The 22,701-nt window shown below is 42.1% G+C and overlaps 1 protein-coding gene across 2 annotated transcripts in view; it reads right to left on the bottom strand.

Moving 5' to 3' along the window:
- Positions 1-13,112: 13,112 nt before the first annotated feature.
- The window catches only part of LOC123368193 (cytoplasmic dynein 1 heavy chain 1), a 69,459-nt gene continuing 59,870 nt past the window's right edge, over positions 13,113-22,701 (bottom strand). For both annotated transcript variants that reach the window (XM_045012774.1, XM_045012773.1), the window contains exons 66-78: positions 22,404-22,515; positions 21,868-21,928; positions 21,661-21,784; positions 20,766-20,879; positions 20,227-20,397; positions 19,757-19,974; positions 19,475-19,578; positions 18,813-19,024; positions 17,733-17,886; positions 16,396-16,538; positions 15,908-16,076; positions 15,203-15,330; positions 13,113-13,498 (exon numbers count right to left, since the gene is read on the bottom strand). In XM_045012774.1, coding sequence (XP_044868709.1) covers positions 13,370-13,498; positions 15,203-15,330; positions 15,908-16,076; positions 16,396-16,538; positions 17,733-17,886; positions 18,813-19,024; positions 19,475-19,578; positions 19,757-19,974; positions 20,227-20,397; positions 20,766-20,879; positions 21,661-21,784; positions 21,868-21,928; positions 22,404-22,515 — 1,839 coding nt within the window. In that variant the 3' untranslated portion in view covers positions 13,113-13,369. The remainder of the gene's footprint in view (positions 13,499-15,202; positions 15,331-15,907; positions 16,077-16,395; positions 16,539-17,732; positions 17,887-18,812; positions 19,025-19,474; positions 19,579-19,756; positions 19,975-20,226; positions 20,398-20,765; positions 20,880-21,660; positions 21,785-21,867; positions 21,929-22,403; positions 22,516-22,701) is intronic.

Genomic DNA, 22,701 nt, shown 5'->3' on the forward strand with positions numbered 1-22,701 from the left:
AAACTTGGACAACCTATAGACACCACTTCAAAGTCCTTGAGAGGCACCATCAACGCTGCCTTCATAAGATTCTGAAGATAAATGGGAAGAAGGGGGAACCAATATTAGTGTTCCAGAAGACACAAAGACCACCAGTATCGAGGCAATGATCATCTGTCAGCAATTCCGCTGCACTGGTCAAGTTGTCCGGATGACAGGTCCTGTTCTCTCAGCTGAAAGAAGGGTGGAAAAGGGTGGGCAGCCGTAACGTGGGTGGCCAATGGAAGCGTTATGAGGACTTGCTGAAGGACAACCTAAAAAAGTGTAATATTGACACTTGGGAGACACTTGCCCATTATAGTTTAAAATGGAGTGAAGTCCTACGTGCATTTTGAACTTACTCGCCAACAAGCTGAAGAGGACAAGAAGTGCAGGAGGAAGGAGCCACTGGCTCCCAGTCATGGTCAACTGCCTCCTGCTGAGCCTGAAAACATCTGCCCTCATTATAATAGAACTTGTGGTTCAAGGATTGGCCTTATTAGCCACCTGAGGACCCATAACTCCCATGCAAAATGATCATACTCGGTAATGAGTGATTGCCCATCACTAACCTGTCTGACTCCTTGAGCTGGTCTGGGCTTGTGTATGTTACATCTGTTTCCAATGAATTCAGATAATTGTGATATGTTATTTTGTCTTATTGTGCTTCATTGTGCACTTACTGTTCTTTTACTGCAGTACAGACCTATTTTACAATTTTGTAAAAAGTGCCGTGCTGATGAATGGAAGATGTATAAAGATTCCTAATACCTGATCAGCAAAAGAAATAATGGTATTCAGCACTACACCGGGGGACTGAGAGGAGCAAGCCAGTGCCAGCCCTGCAATGTGAACTAGTAGACAAGTCTCTTTTAGCTCCAGTCCATCTGTGAGGGGCCCCATGATGGAGCATACACACATGCTGCCTATAGGTTGATGGCGCAACAGTTAACCTTCTTAGCAGAAGGACCACAGCTGCACATGGTCAGTGCAGGGTAGCAGCTGTGAAAAGTTAATTTTCCAACATACACAGTATACATGACCTGGCCTGAGAGGAAAGGGAGAAAGGAGCCTTAGAAGTAGTCTGGATTTTATATGGGGGACTCTGGCAGGTAATGCTTAGGCCTAACTTGGAGACAGGAACATGTTCTCTTTTCTTACAATAAAGTACATCTCCCAGCCAGGGCTGGCTCTAACTTTTTTTGCCGACTCAAGCAAAAAAAAAAGTGCGCCGCCCCGCGGTAACACCCCCCCGTGAGTGCCGCCAACCCCCCCCAGCTCCATGCTGCCGAAACCCCAACCCCCCAAGCGCCGCACCGCCCGAAGTCCCTGCCACCTTGAGCGCCGCGCCGCTGAAGCCCCCCCCAGCGCCATGGCGCCCAAACCCCCGCCCCCCCAAGCGCTGCGCCGCCTGAAGCCCTGCCCCCCAAACGCCGTGCCGCCCAAGCCCTCGCTCCCCCCTGAGCGCCACGCTGCCAAAACACGCCCCCCTCAAGCGCCACCCGTCGGAAACAAAAACAAACAAAAAAACCCCTCCAGCTGCCCCACCGAACCAAAAAAAAACAAACAACACACCACACCTGAGCGCTGCCCCGCCCCAAGGTGCCTCCCCAAGCACATGCTTGGTTGGCTGGTGCCTGTAGCCGGCCCTGCTCCCAGCTCTTTGAATACTCTCCAGCTAGATTAATCCTTCCTTGACCACTTCTTGGCCTGCCATACACCCCCAAATGTGGTGTCCCCCCTCCAATGGTTGAAGAGCTGTGTAAGGAGTACTAAAGTTTTAACATCATGCTGCACCTTCAGAATTCTTCTTCTTTTTTTTGGTCCGGGTGGGGAGTGGAAACAAGCTGTCTTTGAGTCCCCTGCCTCCCAAACAGATAGTGAGTTGGAAGCCTTGTTCACTGTTATGTCTCCAGGTACTAATTAAGCCAAAACATGCTCCTTCAGTAAAACTAAATGACTTCAATTGGCTCAGCAAAACAAACAAGGCAATAACAACAAACCAAGGTCTCAAGTAAGCACAGTGTGACATTACAAGTTGCCCTTCAAATCCACTCTGAAAGGCTTCGATCGGAACTGGGGTCCCACTGCCTTGGTGCTGTATAGACATGGAGGGAGACATGGTCCTTCCTGAAGAACATACAGTCTAGAGTCAGTCTCAGCTGCAATTCCGCTAACTCCTACCTCTCAAGGCTTGAACTCTGCCCTCCAGCCAGTTCTAGAGCTGCAACAGCACAGATAAAGTTTCCTACAACTACATACATTGCCCTCCCCACTGCTTGCCTTTCACAGTAGGCAGACTAACACAACACAAATAGCCTGTATGGTTAATGTGCCAGATAATGTTCCATCAAACCAAGGGATACTCTACAGCTGAGGCACAGCTGTGCCATATTTCCAGTTGTGGTGATTGTTTAAGCAGAGTGTAATGATCCATGTGTGGTGTTCAAACAGAAAGGTGCAATGGAAGGTGTAGTTCCAAACTGGACCACTGGGAGAGCTGTTCCTTGCAGCTCCCATCTGTCAGACCACTCTGGGAAATGTGGGGAGGTGACTAGTTTGTTCAATATGACTGGGGGACTTTACCGGGTAAGCTGATGGAAAGGCAGAGAGTACCAGTCCCAGAGGGGTTCAGGGCCAATCACAGTTGACAGAGCTCTGTATGGAGAGGACAGTCCTTCCCAAGGAAGATAAGGAACCACTAGGAGTGACAGTAAGTGATTGTTTCAGTCTTATTACTGCCATAATTTTCGGTGCAGCTATGCAGAGTGTTTCTGTGCCTGTATATCCCTGCTGCTAGCCCTTCTTTCTGCTTAGTAGGCAAAACAAAATCCTGTTCTGCATTGCTTCTGCCATGACTCAACCACACTTTTTTATTTCGGTTTTGACCCCTCTACACGTGCAATTAAGACTTTTTTAAGCACCAGTTCACACAGACCAGTTGCTGAGAACTGTTTTCACAATAGATTAGCTACCTACTGTAGACAGATCTTGCGAGATTCAGATAAACAGATTCACACAGAGCTGCATGACTGAAAGAAGAATAGTTGTAATTACACACTTATTGAAATCAGCTGTAGGGCAGAGCACTTACCATGGCAGGCTTCAGCTCCCATATCCCAGCCTTGAGCCAAATTTGGGTATGTAAGTCCTGTGAAGGCTGCTCTATCCTTGTTATTGCTTCTCCCATCCCACTGATCTCTATGCTCTTGTGAAAGTAGTCAGAGAATCTAGAGGTGCAAAAGAACCATCAATCCAATCCCCAACTACGGGAGAAGGGGAAAGAGAAAGTGGCGACAGAAAAGAATGGTACAGAGGGAAGAAGAGAGAGAGAGGCAGTGAGAAGAGAGGAAGGTAGGTGGAGGTCAGTTGGAAAAGGGAATTGGAAGGGGAGCTGGATAGAAGGAAGAAAAGAAGAAATGAGTACAAGGAATTAGAAAAGTGGCATGGTGTACATAGCTATGTGACTGTGGTATTCTTTTTCTGTGAGCTTCTCCTTTAAATTCTTAGTGATTTGCTGTCAGCAGCAGCCATTTTCAAAAGCAGAGTCTGCTGATGGGTACAAAGGGTGGGATCCAGGAAAGTACTGAAGCAGCCCTGTCCCATTTGGCGTTCACTGTGATCTACAGAACTCCTGCTCAACCCTGCAGGTGCCTAAATTTTCCAGAGTAAAAGTTCCCCAGCTGCCTCTGTTTCTGCCTCTGGGCATGTGCACTGCTGCCTCCTGCTAGGTGACTGGATGCCTGTCTCCCACCTAAGCCCCAAAGTGATCCATGAACCAGGGGAAGATGGCTTAGGTGCCAACTCCATGGGTGCTCCCGGGCTGGAGCACCCATAGAGAAAAAAGGGTGGGTTCTGAGCACCCACTGGCAGCCCCCCTATCAGGTCTCCCCTCCCCCCCAGTACCTCCTCCTTGCTGGCAGGCCCAGCTGATCAGCACCTCCCCCTCCTTCCCAGTGCCTCCTGCCCACTACGATCAGCTGTTTCTTGGCATGCAAGAGGAGCAAGGGCACAGCACTTTCGGGGAGGAATGGGGTGGGAAGAGGTGGGGCCAGAAGAGGCGTGGGGGGACATGAAGAGGCAGGATGGGAGTGGGGCCTCGGGGGAAGGAGTGGAGTGGGGGCAGGGCCTGGGATAGAGCCAGGGGTCCAGCACCCCCTGGCACATTGGAAAGTCAGTGCCTGTGGAAGATGGGCATTCATGTGTGGAGCCTGATCTGATAGGTGTGCTCGGAGCCCATTCAAAATCCAGAGGGGGAGGTGCTACCCTTCACTTTATAATGTGTAGCCCAGTGGTTAGAGCCCTCAGCTGGGATATGGGAGATCCAGGTTCAATTTCCCCCTCTCTGCCAGAGGGCTCCCACCTAGCAGGAGAGGGCTTTAAGCACCGAGCTATGGGATAGGCCAGTGTGGGGTTCCCTCAGCCTCTCCTGTTAAATCCTCTGTTGATAAATGCTTAGACAGTCATTGGGCCAAGGAGCAGGAAGGACTCAGTATCCCAGTGGTTAGGGCACCCACCTGGGCGGTGGGAGTTTCTGGGCCCAGTCCCCCTGTTCTGCCACTCTTCATTACTTACCACAATGGCTCCAGGCAGCAGGTGCCCATTTGTGGATCACTAGCAGAGCTAGGTGCCTCCCTAGAGCCTGGACTTATGCTGCCCCCTCTGAGAGAGGGGTGGGGAAACCCCTTTTGTTGGCATTTCCCATTGGTTGGTTTAGGCGGCTCCCCAACAAGCTTGCTGGCTTTTGTGATTTGCATTCCTAGGGTGCCTGTCAGTCCCCATTCATTGTATAGGGAGCCAACTTGCCTAACTTGGCTTTGTGGATCACAGTGTTGTTCCTTTGATTTTCTAGACACCTGAAAGTTGGGTGCCGTGATGTTCAGTGTTGCAATGCCTAAGTCCCTTTGTGGATCCCATCCAGAGTGAGACACAAAGTGAAGAAACTACCCTAAGGCAAGTTTCCTATCTAGTGAGAATGAGCAAGAATCTGAAATATATTTGAAGACACTTGTGTCCTGATTCTGCAGTGAGGTTCCACGGGGGTACACAGGTCTCCTTTGCTGAACTTTCTGCAAAATATGGGTCATGCAAATGTTGTAGAAAATAGTGGCAAGAAAAAACAATCTATTTTCCTAACACTAATGAGAAAGGTGTGCAGTACTCAGGCAACCAGCTGGGATAGATTTCAAGGACTTAATACAAGTGGTTAGAAAGCATAATGTGCCAAACCAAGACTTTCTATCTGTGCAGATTTCCTGCAAAACTGAGCTTATATTAAAAACTTACAGGGAAGAAGTGTGATGCATGTAAATAGAAAACTGTGATGCCTTTTATTTTCTGAGTACTTCATCTGTGTATTACTGAGGTTTTCTGTCTTCAGCTGCCATTTTCAAAAGGAGGGTCTCCAGCTTTTACCAGTGATACACCCACTTTGTGGTCTCATAGAAAGACTTCATTTGTCCCTCTTTTCATTGCTTCAGTTTACTCTATCTTAAAAGCAATTTAGGTTGAGGTACAGTTTTGCTCTTTGTATATGGAAACTGGTGGAGAGGTAGAGGAAAGCTCTGATACACAGGAGGGATGGGAAAGGAGATGGCTCTCTCTTTCAGGATCAAATCACAGTGTGGTTCCTGAATAATTCTGATGAAAATTTGTTTATGGAATGTAAGGGTGGTGGGGAAAAGTAGATGAAGCATTAGGGAGGGGAGGGGCAGGGCAGACGGGGACGGAGAAATCATGCCTATAAAACAGGAGCAGGCTGAGGCTGCTTGGAGCAGAATGGCTTCAGCAGAGAAAAAGAAAGGAGAAGGAAGAAGTGCTGGGGGTGGACAACCCAGAGCAGGTATAGATGGGATTAGGTCGATCCTGGAAAATGGAGTTATAGTGATAGTGGGGATAGAAGCAGAACAGTGCAGCTTCCCTAACACCCCTTTTCCCTAAAGCAGTGATTCCTAAACTGGGGTTTGCAAAATGTTATACTGGATTCTTGGGAAAAAATTCCCTAATGGTGGACAGACCTGTCCCTAGGGACCCCAGGCAAGCATGGGGCCAGCAGTCTGGAGCCCCTGAACTTCCAAGAGCTAAGCAGATCAAAGCAAACATATCTATCACACTGAGGAGATTTAAACGTCAAGACTCCTTATAAGAAATGGAAAGGGAGGTGGATATTCTTTGCTGTTTTTAAAATTAAATAGGCAGCTAGTATTGTTTTTTAAATTATTATGACGAAGAAGTTTAAGCTTTGTTGTAACACGTTACCACCTGCAGCGTGAAAAACCCTTACTTTTGTTGGTAGTTTTGAGTAGACACAGTATCCTCTGGAAAAGCTGTGGCTGTTATAGATGTCGTTTAGCTATTTATTTGTGGTTACACTGCCATAAACACTAACTCCTCTTTTGTAACTTGGATGCAATTTAAAATGATGGCCAAAGAAAAATCAAGCTAACAAAACTTGAAAGAGTGGTTCAGAGCCTGCAACAGAAACAGCTTTCTTCTATGACTTTAAAAAAAAAATCCCCTTAACCTGAAATTTCTTAGGTCAGCACAGGTTTATTTTGTGAAAATTTGAGCTTTTTTTCAGAGAAGTTCTTTTGTGTAATGGAAGTTTAGAAAAATACAGCATCAGCAAACTTCCTAAGTATATTTGAGAATGGGTCCTGTTTATATCAACTTCAAAATAAACTTTGTGCTGTTTTATATTTACAAACATGTGTTTGTTCCCCCTTCTCTACAGCAAAAATGCACGGTGGAGTCCAGTACAGAGTCAGAATCTGAATCTAATAATGAGGTAATTTCTTTTGCCGTTTGATTCCCTGGGGGCTGGAGTTCTCCTTTCTGATCATATGAAACAATGTCAGGGACTCTCTCTCTCTCACTCTCACACAGCCTGTGCTCCTTCCCTGCCCACGCTCCAGCAGACGCTGTAGGGGAGAGAAGGCTTTCTTCACAGCCACCATTGTCTTCCCTTCAGAGCATCCTCTTGTGTGTGTGGTGGGTTTTTTTTCCTGGAATGGCGGACTTGGAGCAGGGTGGGGTATTGACAATAGTGAATGTTGGGGAGCTGAATGTAGTACTAGTTTCTCTGTAATAAGGTACTTACAGCTGAATTGGGTTGTTTCTGAGGTGACTCCCCTCCCCCCCCTTAATAGCTCAACTCTTGTGCAGCTGGGCTCCAGCATGTTGTAGAGTTCCTGTGGATAATTTTTGCATTATGTGCTTCCAATGCATATTCTTGCCATCAACTGAGTGCAGTAGAGAGTGGATTTGACTTTCCCACTTGCTGGCAACAGTTGCCCCAAATTTCTGTCATTCCGCAAAGAACGTTTCCACCTATTACCCTGATGGGTACAAGATAAAGAAAACAGTAAATCCTGTGTTGTGGTGGTGTGGATATTTATCTGTGGGTATAAAGCTCCAGAATCTAACTGTAAAGATCCACCAGGTAAATATTGCCCCCTCTGTTGTCTGGGGATGTAGAAGGGGTCTTGCTGTTGTCTATCATCCCTTTCCCATGCTCTGTGGAGTGTTGCTGAGAGGAGAGACTGGGAGGAGGCAGAAATGAGTTCTTCTACCAAGAATCTGACCAGAGGTCAATGACTTCTCTCTCTGAGAACAGAAGATACAAAATCCCCTCTTCTATGCAGTCAGCTGTGACTGCTTCCATTGAGAATGAGGGAAGCCCATGGTTTGGGCCATGGATTATGATAGGTGTGGCTGAGGCAGACATGGTTGCCTGCATAAGAGGATTTGCACACCTTCATTGGAGCAGAAAGTGCATTTCCTCTTTGAAATTGAGATAAAAGGAAAGAGGATGTATAGTTTCTAGCTTCTTAGGTAAGTTTCAGGGCTATAAAATACATTTCTCCACTTCATTCCCTCAAATTTATTCTGTAGAATAAAAAATACAGTACAAACACTCACAGTTAAAGTGGCTTAGATGAGTTTTTTAATTTTTTTGAATGGTACTTCACTTTCTTCTATGTTTGATTAGACTCTTGCAGAAATGTTTAGAGCACTTAAATTGAATTCCAAGAGATGTTCTAACTACCATTGGACATCTCTGCTCTCTACATAAAAAAAAATCCAGAAAGAACTTGTGGTAACCATATATGAAACCATTTGTAAATATGTATGTCTGATGGGAATACTTCCTCATACACAGCCTGCCTAGCACCCTGACTGAGGGAGTCTTCAAGAAAGCAAGGGACACAACTTCAGGCAGGTTTACACGTCTGCCATTTCATTATGTAACAGCCTTGTTTAAATAAAAAAAAAAAACTGTTCAAGTTGTGGAGTGGGTGGATGTTTTGATTCTAAATGATGCTGTTACTTATGTTTTTCTAGTGTGATCTCTTAGTATTGCAGCAATTAATGGTTGTAGGGGAAACTGGATGGTTACCAAACTTTTTTCCAGAGAAATGTCAAGAAAGGTGCAAAGGATAATATAGTGATCTGCTTTATTTAGATGTATTTTGTTTTAGTTATTAGATCCATATGATGGTGACTTCAGAAGATTGTAGTTTGAATTCTCTTAATGATATAAATTATAAAAGTTACACCTTTGGTGCATAATTTGTCAGTGATGGTGGAAGACCTTTACTCTTCTGAAAACAGAGTCCCTACAGCTGTCTTCAAATTGGGTCTCCCCAATAACAAATCTGTGATGTCTATATGCAGCCAGAAAATGACCTTAAAATACAGATAGAAGTTATCACTAACGGGAAAAGTGATGTTTCAGTAAGACTTGCCAGGCCATGTGAACTATCATGACCTCTGGAGTACTTGCCTCTGCAATGTGGCTGACATTTGACTGCTCCTTACTCACGAGTGTTGATCCTTCAAAATATCCTGGAGTCCTAGAAAGCCCAGTCACCACTACTCTGCAACAACCCATGTTAGCAAAGTCTGATGGTGAAAATACAATGTGACGAATCAATCAAGAGAAAACTAGGACTTCTAGAGGCTGTTGGTGAAAAGCTAAGAAAGAAATTGTATGCAACCTAATCTAAGGTACATATAGGCTAATTCTAATCTGGAATTCCCTTTGTTTAAATGTATACTATAGTAAGAGAAAACTTCAAAATGTCAGCTAGGTCTAGCAGTACCCTACAGAACATTAATGCTTGTATAGGGCAATTGGAGCTAATATAGAGCTGTTCCAGTAATTGTGATCCCATCCAACATGCAGTACTCTACCTTCAGTCCTGTCCTTCCCCAGCAACCCAACTCCTGCACCTGTGGCCAAGTAATTATGCATTTCTTTAAGCAATAAGCTACAATAGATATTATGCCTTAGCATTGTATACATGCCTATGCTATTGCTGCAGGGGTCAGGCCTTCTCATGAAATGGTGGTTGGAGAAATGCATAGCATCACAATAACTAAACTGAAGTAGTGTTGGTAAGTCTGTAAATGCAGAATAAGTAGCACTCATCATATTGTTTCACCTTCACAGTGACTGCACCATCTTCAGCGAGGCCTGTATCTGCTTCCTGCAGCTGCTTTGTTCCTATTGTGGTCACTTGCAGGTTCAGCCTTGGATAACTGCCAAAATAACTCAAATCACACAAATCAGAAATTAGTGGGAGCAGATAATCCTCATCAAACTTTAATTTAAGGGTCAAACTGACTTTCCCTTTTATTTGGTGATGACAATGAACTCCCAGAGCCGCTTTCTCTTTCTGTTCCACACTGTGCAAGCCAATGTGGGTTTATAATGTAAATACTAACAGTTGAAGTTCTTCTACAATGAGGGTGTTTCATTCCTTTGAGAATGATTTTTCTCTTTCAAATGCAGCTGCTAAACAGAATTATCAGGGCCCAGAGTATAAATAAGTTAATTAGCAGGGCTACTTTTTACCTTCCCCTCTAGATAGTATGGGGATAGATTTTTGGAGTAATCTAGAGCAGGAGAAGGGCTTCATGGAGCCCCTCTATTCTGCACTAGTAAAACTGTCTGCTACTGAACAAATGTAGTGATGTGGGACTTGCCTATTAGCAGGAAGAGAGTGAGAAATGTATTTTGTTGCAGCACCACAGCGATGTTTGTTTAAACTTCTTTGCAAATCTACTATCCCAGTATAACTGGTGTTTTATTACAATTGAAATAAACTACTTTAAACCGAGCCTGAACTTTATTGCTCTTCTTTATTAACTACGTTTACAAGGTGGAGATGAGGGGAAGTGTGGCAAGTGAAACATGTAAAATAAACCTACATCAAGTGTTCTATTAAACATCTGTTAGAACCTTTGTGTACTAAATTAACTTCCACATTACTTCAAAATCCTCCAAAGACTCACTAGTGGGCTAGCACATATGTTGCTAGTATGGATTTCCATAGTGGAAGAGGGGAAAGAATACTTCACATTTAATGAGTTGCCACAATGTAAAATCATTTCATTTCTTCATGTGTTCAAAGTTCAGAATGGAAGTAAGAGCAGGTTGAAGGTTTAGTTTCTTTTAGTAAACTCTGAAGGTTGCATTCCTCTGCTTAAGGAAAACTATGTTACTTACAGCTTTGAGGTGCTGGAGGATGACTATTCTTGAATGGTAAAGTTTGCTGGGAATAAAAATGCTTCTGCTCATTTTTCTTCCCTGGCATTATAATCAATGGCAATGTAACTATAAAAAACAGTGCCTGTTAGGCTCTAGTGTGGTACCTACAGCCTTGTTTGGAAACAACCTTAATTATTTTACCACAACTGATTCAGTTGCCCAAAGCCTCCACTAAACTGCCACCAGGGTTAGTGCCTCTGACTCCATAGCTGTAGTATCTCCATTACAGCATAAGCCTTGTTGTTTAGTCAATTCCCCCCCCCCCGCCAAATTCCTCAATGTTTTCAGTAGCTTTGTAAAAACTTTTTCTGTGGGATGACCAGTGATAAGGGGTCATAGATACTGTCTCCATGTTCAGTCAGTTTTGGCTTTCCTGCTGAGACTGCTAAAAATAAATAGGAACTAGAGGCAGTTTTTAGGGTAGTCATCTGTTCCCCACAGTCTATACTAAGATCAAAAACATCTGCAATATACCAATTGTAACCATAACAAATGTGGTAAAAATGGAACTATATATCTACATAGATTAGTCAGACTATATAAAATTAGTTAAATAGATGTTGGTCCATCTTTACTCATACATAAGGTTAGAGCTCTTCAAAACAGTTTAAGATCCATATTTAATCATCCTGTGAAAATGTAGGGTAATACTCTTTAGAACTAGTTTGTGGATAGGCTTTAATATACTGTCAAGTGGTCTGAAACTCAGTTTTCTACACAAGGCCTACATTTAACTTACAGCAAGGATCAGTTTATGTACAAAACAGCATCTTTAACATGTAGTTTAGGGGTCTATATCATGGCAGGTGTGAATGCACAACTCAGCTATTTTAGTGGAAGCTGAGAGACTACCTACAGAACCAGCAATTAAAAGCCTTTTTTTTTTCTTCCCAGTGGTGCTCTAGAATCTCTAAAGTACTGCTCGCTCATCAACTGAATCATAAAAGGGTTCTAGCTAATCATCCCCCTGTAATTTGTTCTAAATCTGACACTCTGGAGAAAGTTGCCATGTTCTTCATTCCTCCTTCAAGGCAGCAGGGTTCAGAGGTCCTCACGTAAGAATTTTAGTGAGACTCAACCAAAAGCTGATACTACCCACCCTCCCAATGGTGGACACCTCCACTCCAAGGATCAGGCTGCTGGTCAATGACAGGCTGCTTGTACTGTTGCCACAGACTCACAAGCCATACGGGTGCCATCAGTCTAAGAGCTAAATTTTCCCAATACAGTGCAGGTTGCGCTCCCCCCTGCCAAGTACACTCCTGCATATGTACCCTCTGTGTAAGCATGGCTCATTGAGTTCTTACAGCCACATGATCAGCCCATCTAAGACCCATGTTTCCCTGTGTACAGGAGTTCAGAGGTCTCAAATGCCAAATGGCAACACAGAACAGCAAAGCTGTTTTAATGCAAATTTTATTCTGCATTTGATATTCAAATTACCTGAATAGCACAGGAAGTTTAAATGGATACTCCACAATGTTGCCACATGCAGTCCAAATACCAGTCTCATTTGATGAGGCTTTTAGAAGACTTAAGAGCATTTTAGTAAGCTTTAAGGCACAAACAAGTCATGCACTTCACTGGAAAGAATGTTAGAGACAACATCCATGTTCAGAACTATTTTGTGCATGAGGATCATCAGGTGACACAGTGTTCAGAAACTGCAGGCTGTTTTGCTGCCCTAGAAATTTCTGAAGATAAAGGAGCCAAACAAGTAAAAATCTAGTAAAGCTGTATTTTGAGAGCAGCAGAGTTTAAAATTTTAGCAACTACTGTGTAACCAAAAGCTATTTGGTTGGGTGGGTCAGATTTTTGGGTCTGCCAGCTTTAAGTGTCCCTTTAAGGAATGAACAGAATAAAACCACTAGCTTTAGCATAGGCAATCAGAAGAGAGACCTCAAGGTATTTGCCATAAGTTTGGTAGGGATACTAGCTTATGTCAATGATGCTGCTCTCAGAGATGGAAATAATACCCTATTAAAAAAAAAAGCCAAGTGGATCTAAATTCAAGTGTCTGCAGGTATGTTGATATTAATGGAAAGTTACAGTAACCAGCACTGTGGACATGTGTGAGGAAGTATCACTGGAGGTGATGAAACTCTTCTGAAAGTTAGCATTCTGTGTACAGGGTAGTTCTCACTTAAGAATGTAGGTGGTTCATATCTATTCCATGTAGATTAAGCAATATGTGCAGTTCATCGCTCCTGTGTAACAGTAATACTGGCGTGACATCTCCCTTCTCTTCCTTTTGAAAACCAGTGTTTGCTCAATTTCAACTTGTTCCACTGAATTAATTTTGGCTTTTACATTCTTGTTTCTGCTTACAGGCGATTTATACAGGAGATCTGCAAGTTACGTGCCACAAATGGTAAAACTGGTTTCTTAGTACGTTAGCATCATTCATTATTGAAGACCTGGGTAATGTTTCACCATTATTCTCCATTCCTTGAACATTTAAAAGCATTAATGGAAGTAATTCTCTAGAGCAAGTCATGGCAAGAACAAAGGTTTTAGAAATGAAATAAAGAGCCACAAATCATGCTACAGAATTTATTTAATGTAGTAAGAACCACCAAACATTACCACATGTAACTACAGCCCTCTAAAAACCACATCCAATTCTTCCTCCTCCTCATCACCTTTCAAAAGTACACCAGCCTCTATCAAGTCAACTTTACACCAATTCTTCTGACAACTTAACCATGCCTTGGAGGTTAAAACTAACAAACAATGTAGACTAGATTAAAGATGCTGAATTTTACTACTATTTACCAGTTAGAAAACATTGTTTTGTTACTCTGTGCAGAGGACTGCAACACCACGTTCATAGAAACTGCGAGGATCTTCCTTGGTAGCTATTTCAAAGTCAACAGTGAAGATCAGATCAGCACGGGTGAAGTTCAGATAAACTGGTAATGTAACCTGGAAAAGAAGTTAGGCATTTATTAAAATGCGGACAAGACAGCTGAATGCAAGATAAAAGTCAAAGACAGCAAAGGTCCCCACCACTGGAAATTATGAATAGAGACATTCCATATTGAACTTTGCCCATCCTCCCCCAATTAAGATCAACTGTACTCCTAAGACAGAACTCCCAGCCTGCCAGGCTAAATATACATTATAATACATTTCTAAGGTGGTGTTCAGACTTCTCAGGACCCAATGCTACACAAGTTTAAAATTTCTTGATACCTCCAGCTAGCCACAAAGGAAGGAGGGTGGTAGCAAGACTGGATCTGTTTGAAAACTCACATTGGAAAGGAACATCTGTGGTACTGCAAAATGTAAGGGTATAGCTACACTATGGGATTATTCCAATTTTACAGAAACCGATTTTTGGAAGCAGATCATATAAAGTCGAGTGCATGCGGCCACACTAAGCACATTAATTCGGCAGTGTGCGTCCATGTACCGAGGCTAGCGTCGACTTCCGGAGTGTTGCTCTGTGAGTAGCTATCCCATAGTTCCCGCAGTCTCCCCCGCCCATTGGAATTCTGGATTGAGATCCCAATGCATGATGGGGCAAAAACAGTGTCACAGGTGATTCTGGGTAAATGTCGTCAGTCAATCCTCCCTCCGTGAAAGCAACGGCAGACAATCATTTTGTGCTCTTTTCCCTGGGTAGCGTTGCAGCACCGCGTCTGCCAGCAGCATCCAGTAGACATATGGTGACGTTGAAAAAAGGCGAGAAATGATTTTTTTCCCTTTGCTTTCACGGGGGCGGGGTGGAGGGGGTGGGGTGGAGAGACGGACATATACTCTGAACCACCCCCCAACAATGTTTTTGACCCTTCAGGCTTTAGGAGCTCAGCCCAGAATTCAAATGGTTTTCAGAGAGTGCAGGGACTGTGGGATAGCTACAGTCATCAGTCACCTCTCCCTCTGTGAGCGTCCATTTGATTCTTTGGCTTTCTGGTACGCTTGTCTCAGGTCCTTAAGTTTCATGCAGCACTGTGTTGAGTCCCTGTTGTGGCCTCTGTCCATCATGGCCTTCGAGATTTTTTCAAATGTTGGCATTTCGTCTTTTGGAATGGAGTTCTGATAGAACAGATTCATCTCCCCATACAGAGATCAGATTCAGGATCTCCCATGTGGTCCATGCTGGAGCTCTTTTTTGATTCTAGGACTGCATGGTCACCTGTGCTGATCAGCGCTCCACGCTGGGCAAACAGGAAATGAAATTCAAAAGTTCGCGGGGCTTTTCCTCTCTACCTGGCCAGTGCATCCGAGTTCAGATTGCTGTCCCGAGCGGTCACAATGGTGCACTGTGGGATAGCTCCCGGAGGCCAATACCGTCGAATTGCAGCCACACTAACCCTAATTCGAAATGGCAATTCCGATTTCAGTGCTATTCCCCTCGTTGGGGAGGAGTACAGATATCGATATTAAGAGCCCTTTATATCTAAGTAAAGGGCTTCGTTGTGTGGACGGGTGCAGGGTTAATTCGGTTTAACACTTCAAAATTCGAGAAACTCGTAGTGTAGAACAGACCCAAGACTAATGAGATGGAAGCAGGTATTTCCCCATTTTTATTCTAGGGCACCAGAGAAAGTAGAATTTAAAGCTGATGAACCACTACTGAAAGGAGTCACAGAATGACAAAACATTTGTCTCCACATTACTTACCACATTAGCTTTTTTATCTGCATTTGTCTGCTTGATCCAGCGAAGCTGTGTTATGGGCAATATTGTTGATATAGCATTTGAAAGGGACAGTTTATTGTTACTGCATGTAGCTCCCTGAAGCTTCAAACCTATGAGTTAAGAAGTATGAAAATGTGAGGTCTTTCCCGAAAGGGAAGCATATACACATTTAAAGGAAGTTTCCTTTCCACTCCACTTTCAAGTCCAGAGGTAGATTCACCAATCTAAAGTGTGGTCATTGATATTTAGACCTACTGTGAAAATGGGAGACTTAAATTATACAGATGAAAAAATACTCCAGAAAAGTTAACAGTGAAGACTATTAGAGGAATAAAAGAAAGCCACCAGAGCGCTACCTCTAACATATTGACTGTTAGTTATTTGCATTTATCCATATTGCATTACTACTGACAATGTTCATTCATAAGGATTCTCAACCACTATGCACTAACATTGCAAAGTTTTCCATTAACATGTTTTTAAATAATGCAGAATCCCCCATAGAAATTAACTTCCAATGCTACTTCTAGTGCAACTGCAATCAAACTTTCACTGTGCTTGTTAACTCCCCTTGATGTTATGTATTTGATATGGTCCGTACCAGCATTTTTATAGAAGATAAATTCCCAGTGTTAAGGGCTATCCTATTTCCTTCCCTTCCACCTTGTAAAAAGCACATCAGCTAACCTGTGACTCCAAAACTGCAAGCATCCAGGACTGCATTCTGAGTAGTTGTAACATTGACTTCTAGACAAAGTTCTTCCAGGGACCAGCTGTTTGCTTGAGCCACATATTGTCTTGTAGCAGTAATGTAAGCCTCGGGTACGAACAAGCCACCCAGGCACACATGGATGTTCTGTGAAAAGAGTTGTACATTTTAGAAATTTCTATAGAATCTACTGCAATGGCACTTAGCTACATTCAATATCTATTTAAGAGCCGCACTAAAATATGGACCATCTTGCAAACTATGTATGGCATGTTTCCTCAGATGAAGATTTACCCTCAAAGGGATAGTTTCCTACTAAAATACACATGCAGAAACAATTTTATGAATCCTAAAGTCACTTTTATAGGAAAGAATTAGTTTCAGAAGAGTTGAATACTTGTTGATTTCTCAGAATTTCAGAAAAGCCGTTAATGGGAAAAAAGACAATACAACGCAAGATCGATACCTTTAGTTCTTTTGCTCCACCAGAAGCAGCTGCCTGGGAAATATTCTGCAGTTGTTTAATGCGTTCACTGAAGTCAGACACCCACTGAATAACAGTCATGCCAGCAGGTACAGTGTAATGAGACCAGCTACGAGGCAGAATACCTAGAGAAGACATATCCAAGATAAGAGCTCTGTATGGGTATGAGCTGGATCACACACACTATTTCCAAAAGCAATTTTACCCTTTCAGCAGCAGCCACTTCGTTGTAAAACACAGTAATAGCAGATTTTTTTTTTATACCACCAAGCACAATGGGGTTCTAACCTAACTGGGACCAGAGACTACAAGTGTAAATGAACTGAAAGACAGAATTTCATGACATAGAAAGCTACCTAGTTTTCTAAAATGTGTTCTGCAGATCAATATTTAAACAGCAATTACTGTCTGAAGTACAATTTACTAACAAATCCTGGAAGACATTCATTAGTAAGTTCATTAGCAAAAACATCAGGTTGCAAAATACATCACAGCTAATTTTAGAATTAAGCCTTTTGCAACAAGACACACCAATTTCAAGGAGTTAGTGCACAGGGTACCCCCACCTTTGTTGTCTGGTCACAAGACACAAATATTTTATTAATTCATTGTACAATAGTTCTGCTTAAATCGGTATCTCAACCACCAGCATATTCCACTGGATTGGTACAAAATGTCCCCTTTTCATCATACTGACAAATGTATGAGCAGAGAAAATAAAGCCAGGGTAACTTCTGGAGTTCCTCTGGTAAGTTTTAAGCACTCACTCGTAACAAAATTAAGGTTTAGATTGAAACTGGTTTACAGTCAATAACACCAGGCTCCAGTTGTTTGTTTCAAACTCAGCAAAATCTTATTTTTGATACCAGTCTCAGTTTTAGTGCTGACAACTCAATTCCTTTCCAAGTCACACAATATAGATGTCTTACTTAAATCTCCAGCTCCTGGATGGTAACATGAAAGTTTCATCTTTCATTTTAATGGTTTCTAGCTCCCACAGTTGCAGAACAAGGTTAAAAACCACAATTCAAGTGAACCCCAAAGGCAAAAAACCTAGACTGATTGGCTTAAAAATTGGATTTTTTTGTTTTTTTCAAATCTCATGCTATTTGAACACTTAGGTTGGCAATAGTGCAGTCCATATATATCTATCTATCGCAGGACCAACCTCACCATTTTGACTTTCAGAATTTTGTATTAGGCAAGAACAGTGGTGTTTCTTTTACCTGGTCAGTGCTGGAAATGGGAAGACATCAACTGATGTAACGGGATTACTGGGAAAGCATTCTAAAAAGAGAAGCTTGTTTGAAGTCACATACCTTTCACCAATTCGTTTATTAGTGTACGCAAGTAGTTGGTCTGTTTCTTCTTGCCTTCACAAACCTGAACCACATCTGCAAGATCCTGACGGACATCCTGAAGTAATTTGGCCCCCATTTTCACCTCTCTCTCAAAGAATCGGAACAACGGATCCTTATTTAAGCAAGAAAAATGAGGGAACAACAAGATGAGCATCTTCTGGTGGGAAAACTAACCGTAGCCCTGCAACACTGAAGGGCACTAGTTATCTGCCCAAATCCCATGTGCATCATCATCAACTGTTAAGGCCTCACCATAATGTGTTTTTTACAATGCAGTCATTTCCTCCACCCACTCCAAAGACGCAGCTGCCTCACAGACGGTAGTTTAAGGGAATAGAAGCAAGAACTTCATTCCCTACTGACACCAACTGCAGGTGGCAACCACAGTGTGCAAGCTGCCTGCTGCAGTTTGTCCTGATTACTACAAATTCCTATTCCTTTCTGAATCTATGTCCAGAGCCCAAGTCCATAACATGATCTAAACTGAGAAGTTTAATATATAATTCAGACGTGGATTATTCAACAGTCTAGAAACTGAGACTTTCCATAAACTCTCTTGATTGTAAAACAACGTGTCTCATATTAGCCCTCAGAGCTTTATGTCTCCCTTTCATTATTAGTCCCCACTCCCAATTAGCAGAAGCCTCAGTATTAGCTACTACCCAGCTTTCCAATGAGGACCAACCAGTGATACTACTTTTGAGCCAACATACACTCTTCAGTTCACTTGAGTGATCAGACATGTGGTGTGTATGATGCTGCACTTAACAGCACCCCTGGCTTAGGAAGCAAGAGACTAGAAATACATTCTCCTACATGATACCTTCCCAAGCAAATGGAAGTGTTACTCTGTCATAATTTCTTAAACTGAATTGCAGCAAAGAAAAGGAAACAATGTCTTGTTTCAAAGTCTGCTACACTACTTGGATCCAGAGAGACCATTTTCAGGCTGCAATCGAGTAGGATACCTCACCCACATTTGCATAACCCCTACTCTGTTACAGACCAAAATGTGTATTTGGAAATCTTAATCATCACCTTAATATTTTCCACTGTTCGTTTAAGATGATTTAGAGTTTGTGGGATAAGATGGAACCAGTTGGAGGCTGTGGTGTGCAGTGTTCTCATCCAGGATGGACGCCCATCTGAAGTTGAATCGGTTCTTGCCTTCTTCTCAGTTTCTGCATAAGCTAGATCATCCTCATCCTCTAGCATCTGCATTTTCAGCATTTTACTGATCATATCAATACCTGAACCAAAGAGTAAAGGAAGCAAAGCCAAAAAAAAAAAGTGGTGGGATATCAGTACAAGGAAAGTTTTAAAGATGCATTAGTGCATTAAATTTAACACTTCTGTGATTGCTGCTTATTTAAAAATAATTCTTAAGTATACTATTAAACATGAGTAACCTTCTTTAGGACTAGAACTAAAAGTCAGTCTCACTTGTGTAGTATCTTCCTGTCTATTGATGAAATTCTAAGCAAGTTACTTTTAACCTTAAGACTTCATAGACATTTATTAGTTATTTTGTGGAGGCTGATATAGTTAATACACATTGAGATACTTGTAACTTTACTATTTAGTGTTACACAAGTATTTTTGAGTCATCTATTTTGAGCATTTAAAATTTAAAATAAAATAAACTTTTTTTTATTTTAAATAACCTGTAAGCACACAAGAAAGTCAAATACAAATTTTACCCTGTGTGGTAAGAAGAACTTTTTCTGCATTGTTTGGTAAACCAAGCCAGGATGGGGTTTGTGTGTCTGGCAGCAACTCAACCCATTGGACAAATTCTTCACGTCTGCAAGTGAAAGTTGAACTAAGTTAATTATCCATAATCTCATCCAGTTTAATAGGCGACCAGGAATACATTGCATGGCTAAATACCAATGCAAAAAATACAATTTAGAGTCCAGCTTCTCAGAAGGAAAGCAAGCTACTAAGGTGAGACAAACTGAAATTTGAGACTGAAAAAATACCTGATTCCATCTGGCATTTGAATATCCTTATGTCCATCAACCTTGCAAGCCAGTTTGAATTCACTATCAAAGCTCAAAGTGGTAAACAAACGTTCCAGGAAAGTGTTTAGCAGACGCTGATCAAATTCATTATCAATGCGACCTCCATAAATGGACTGTGCCATCAACGTCTTCAGAGCAGACCAGGGGATCTTATCTGGTGAAATATTCTGGCGGCCCTGACAGTAAAGACAATTTAATTAGAATGTGAAGATTCCCCATAAAAATAAGGAAATGGAGTTTGGACGGTTTAATGAAAGCCAAAAAAAATAATCAAAAAGTTTGATATTTTGTTTTGGATATTGCTTGCTTCCAACTAATCTCATCAGTGTTTCAGATTAATCTGCCCTTCGTTGAACAGTAACCACAAGTAATCCAAATGTTACTTGGTATTTAAACCAAGATTATGAAAGAGCAAAAAATTCATTTACTTTTGCTGTATCATCCAGCCATGTATCTATTGTGTCGCAGGCAGATCTCAGATCAGATTCACCAAATTCATATTTCTTGGACCAACCCAGGGGAGCATATCGCAAACGTTCTTGAATGATGGCATGGAACCAGGCAAGGAGGAAATATAAACGAGCACGTTCATTTGGAGACTAGGATGGGAAAAAGAAAATGCATTATTTCTTCACACTAAAACCAAAGTGATCAGAATTTATTAAAAAAGAAACCTGGCTTACTATAGTGCTGGTGAATGTCAAATGTTTAGTAAACACAGTATCTCCAGGTTTTAATGCATCAGATCACAAAAAGCTTAACAGATTGCTTCCTTACATGCCAGGCATGTTTTAATCAAGGTAAAGTGAAAGCCTCTGAAAAGCTGGTTGCTTTACAGTAATATCAAAAGGCATAACATTAGTTTAATGTATGATAGACCAACTGAAAGCTATGAAGTTAAAAAGAAACTTTCATAAACAGTTTTCAGTTTCTGAGTTCTCCATAACTACACAAACCATCACCTCACCTTGCATATTCTAGACACAGGAATACTACTGAATGTCCTCAGCATGTTTGCCTTTACACCAGGAGGAGGTTCAAACACAAAGATCCGACCAGCACGTAGCAAATTCACTGGCACCTAGGACAGAAGAGCATCAACACAAGTTACACCCTGAAGACTGCTCTCTTCTACGAAGAATGTGATATTTTGAACAAGTTTGTTAACCTACACCAGAGGTCGGCAACCGCCAGCATGTGGCTTGCAAGGGTAAGCATCCTGGCAGGCCGGGCCGGGCCAGTTTGTTTACCTGCTGCTTCCACAGGTTCAGCCGATCGCAGCTCCCACTGACCACGGTTTGCCGCTCCAGGCCAATGGGGGCAGCAGGTAGCCGCGGCCAACACATCCCTCGGCCCGCGCCGCTTCCCGCAGCCCCCATTTTTCTTACCCCGGAGAACTGCTTGCCAGAGGTTGCCAAGCCCTGACCTACACTAAGTTTTTTATTGTAAGAGAGTATCTTCCCTCTTGCAATAAGATACTGAAACTACTAGCAGTATGGACTTACAACATGGGAATCATATACTTTAACATGAATTAAGGACTAAGGGCCAATTCCGACTTTCTACTAAGAAAAGGAAAGGATAGGAAGATGTAGGCAGACATTTTACTCAGGGAGACAGGATATTTACAAAGCACTTGACATTACTAAGGAATGGGGTAAGCAATACCCTAGAAAGCACCAGGCAGGATTTTGGTGACTTTGTTTTATCCTGTAGATGCATTCCAAAATGCACCCTTTCCCCTGTCAAACTAAGGCCATCATGGGGAATGCTGCCCTGGTTGGTGGGACTCTTGTAACAGTGGACATTGGAACAACAACTTTACGCACCACATGTTGTGCCAGTTGAAGCCAAACAGTTACCTTGGGATTTATCTCCATTGTAAGGAAAAGTCTGAAGCAAGCGTGAGGTTGTAGAGAATGCAGCTTCTTCTCTAGCTGCATCAACCAACCAGGAGCCAGATGGACATTCTTTAGCATCACCCACCTACAAGAGTATGGTAACAGAACAGTAACTAACATATGTTATTCACACAGTTCTATTTATATAAAAAGAGGGACAGAACATACCTGCCAGATTTCACTGCTGTATTTATTGCCTTATCTGCTTGATTAAATCCTTCAGCAGAACCTACAAGCAGAAGGTTATGGTTAGCTCTAGAAACTTAATTGGCTTACATTATGTTTATATGAGGTGGTAAGAAGTAAGACAAACATGATAATTATGCCTGGAACAATTTGCTTTTTTTTAATTAGTAAATGTTAATTTCACCATGCACACACACACACACACACACAGATGAACACTTTTTTTTAAATCAATAAAAATGTAGACAGGCAAACAAGAAAAATGCTGCTTGAAGACAGATTTAAGGATATTTACTTTGTATATTTTGACAAGTGATGTTGATAATGTGTTATGGTGATAAAGCTTTAACTTTTTGAATCTCTAGCTCTGTCATTAAATAAATTGTCTCCCCCCATGATTTCCCTCCACTGAAAGTTTTAAACCTTTAAGTGTTCTTAAACCAAATATCAATATCTGTCAAAAATTATTAAAAAAAGAAAGTCAAGTTCTGCCAAACTTAACAATAATGTATTCTTACCTATAGCAATAGAGGTAATCTGTGTGTTTTGTTCAGCTGCAAGATCTTCAACATGGCCACTGGCATCATAGCCAGGTACAGAACACATCAGTACAGGAGTATTAGGTTTCACCTATAATCCAAGATGTTTTGTTTAAACATCCACAATTACAGTAAGAATAAACCATATTGATAATTATGCACCTCCACAAATCTGCAGGGGAAGATCAATTCCCTTCATCCCTTATGCTATTGTAGTAACTGTGTTCAGCATAGCTAGTAAGTTATGTTATACTGCAATAGTTTTAGCTAAAAAGGA

This window comes from Mauremys mutica, chromosome 4 (assembly GCF_020497125.1).
Source record: "Mauremys mutica isolate MM-2020 ecotype Southern chromosome 4, ASM2049712v1, whole genome shotgun sequence".
NCBI classification, from domain to species: Eukaryota; Metazoa; Chordata; order Testudines; family Geoemydidae; genus Mauremys; species Mauremys mutica.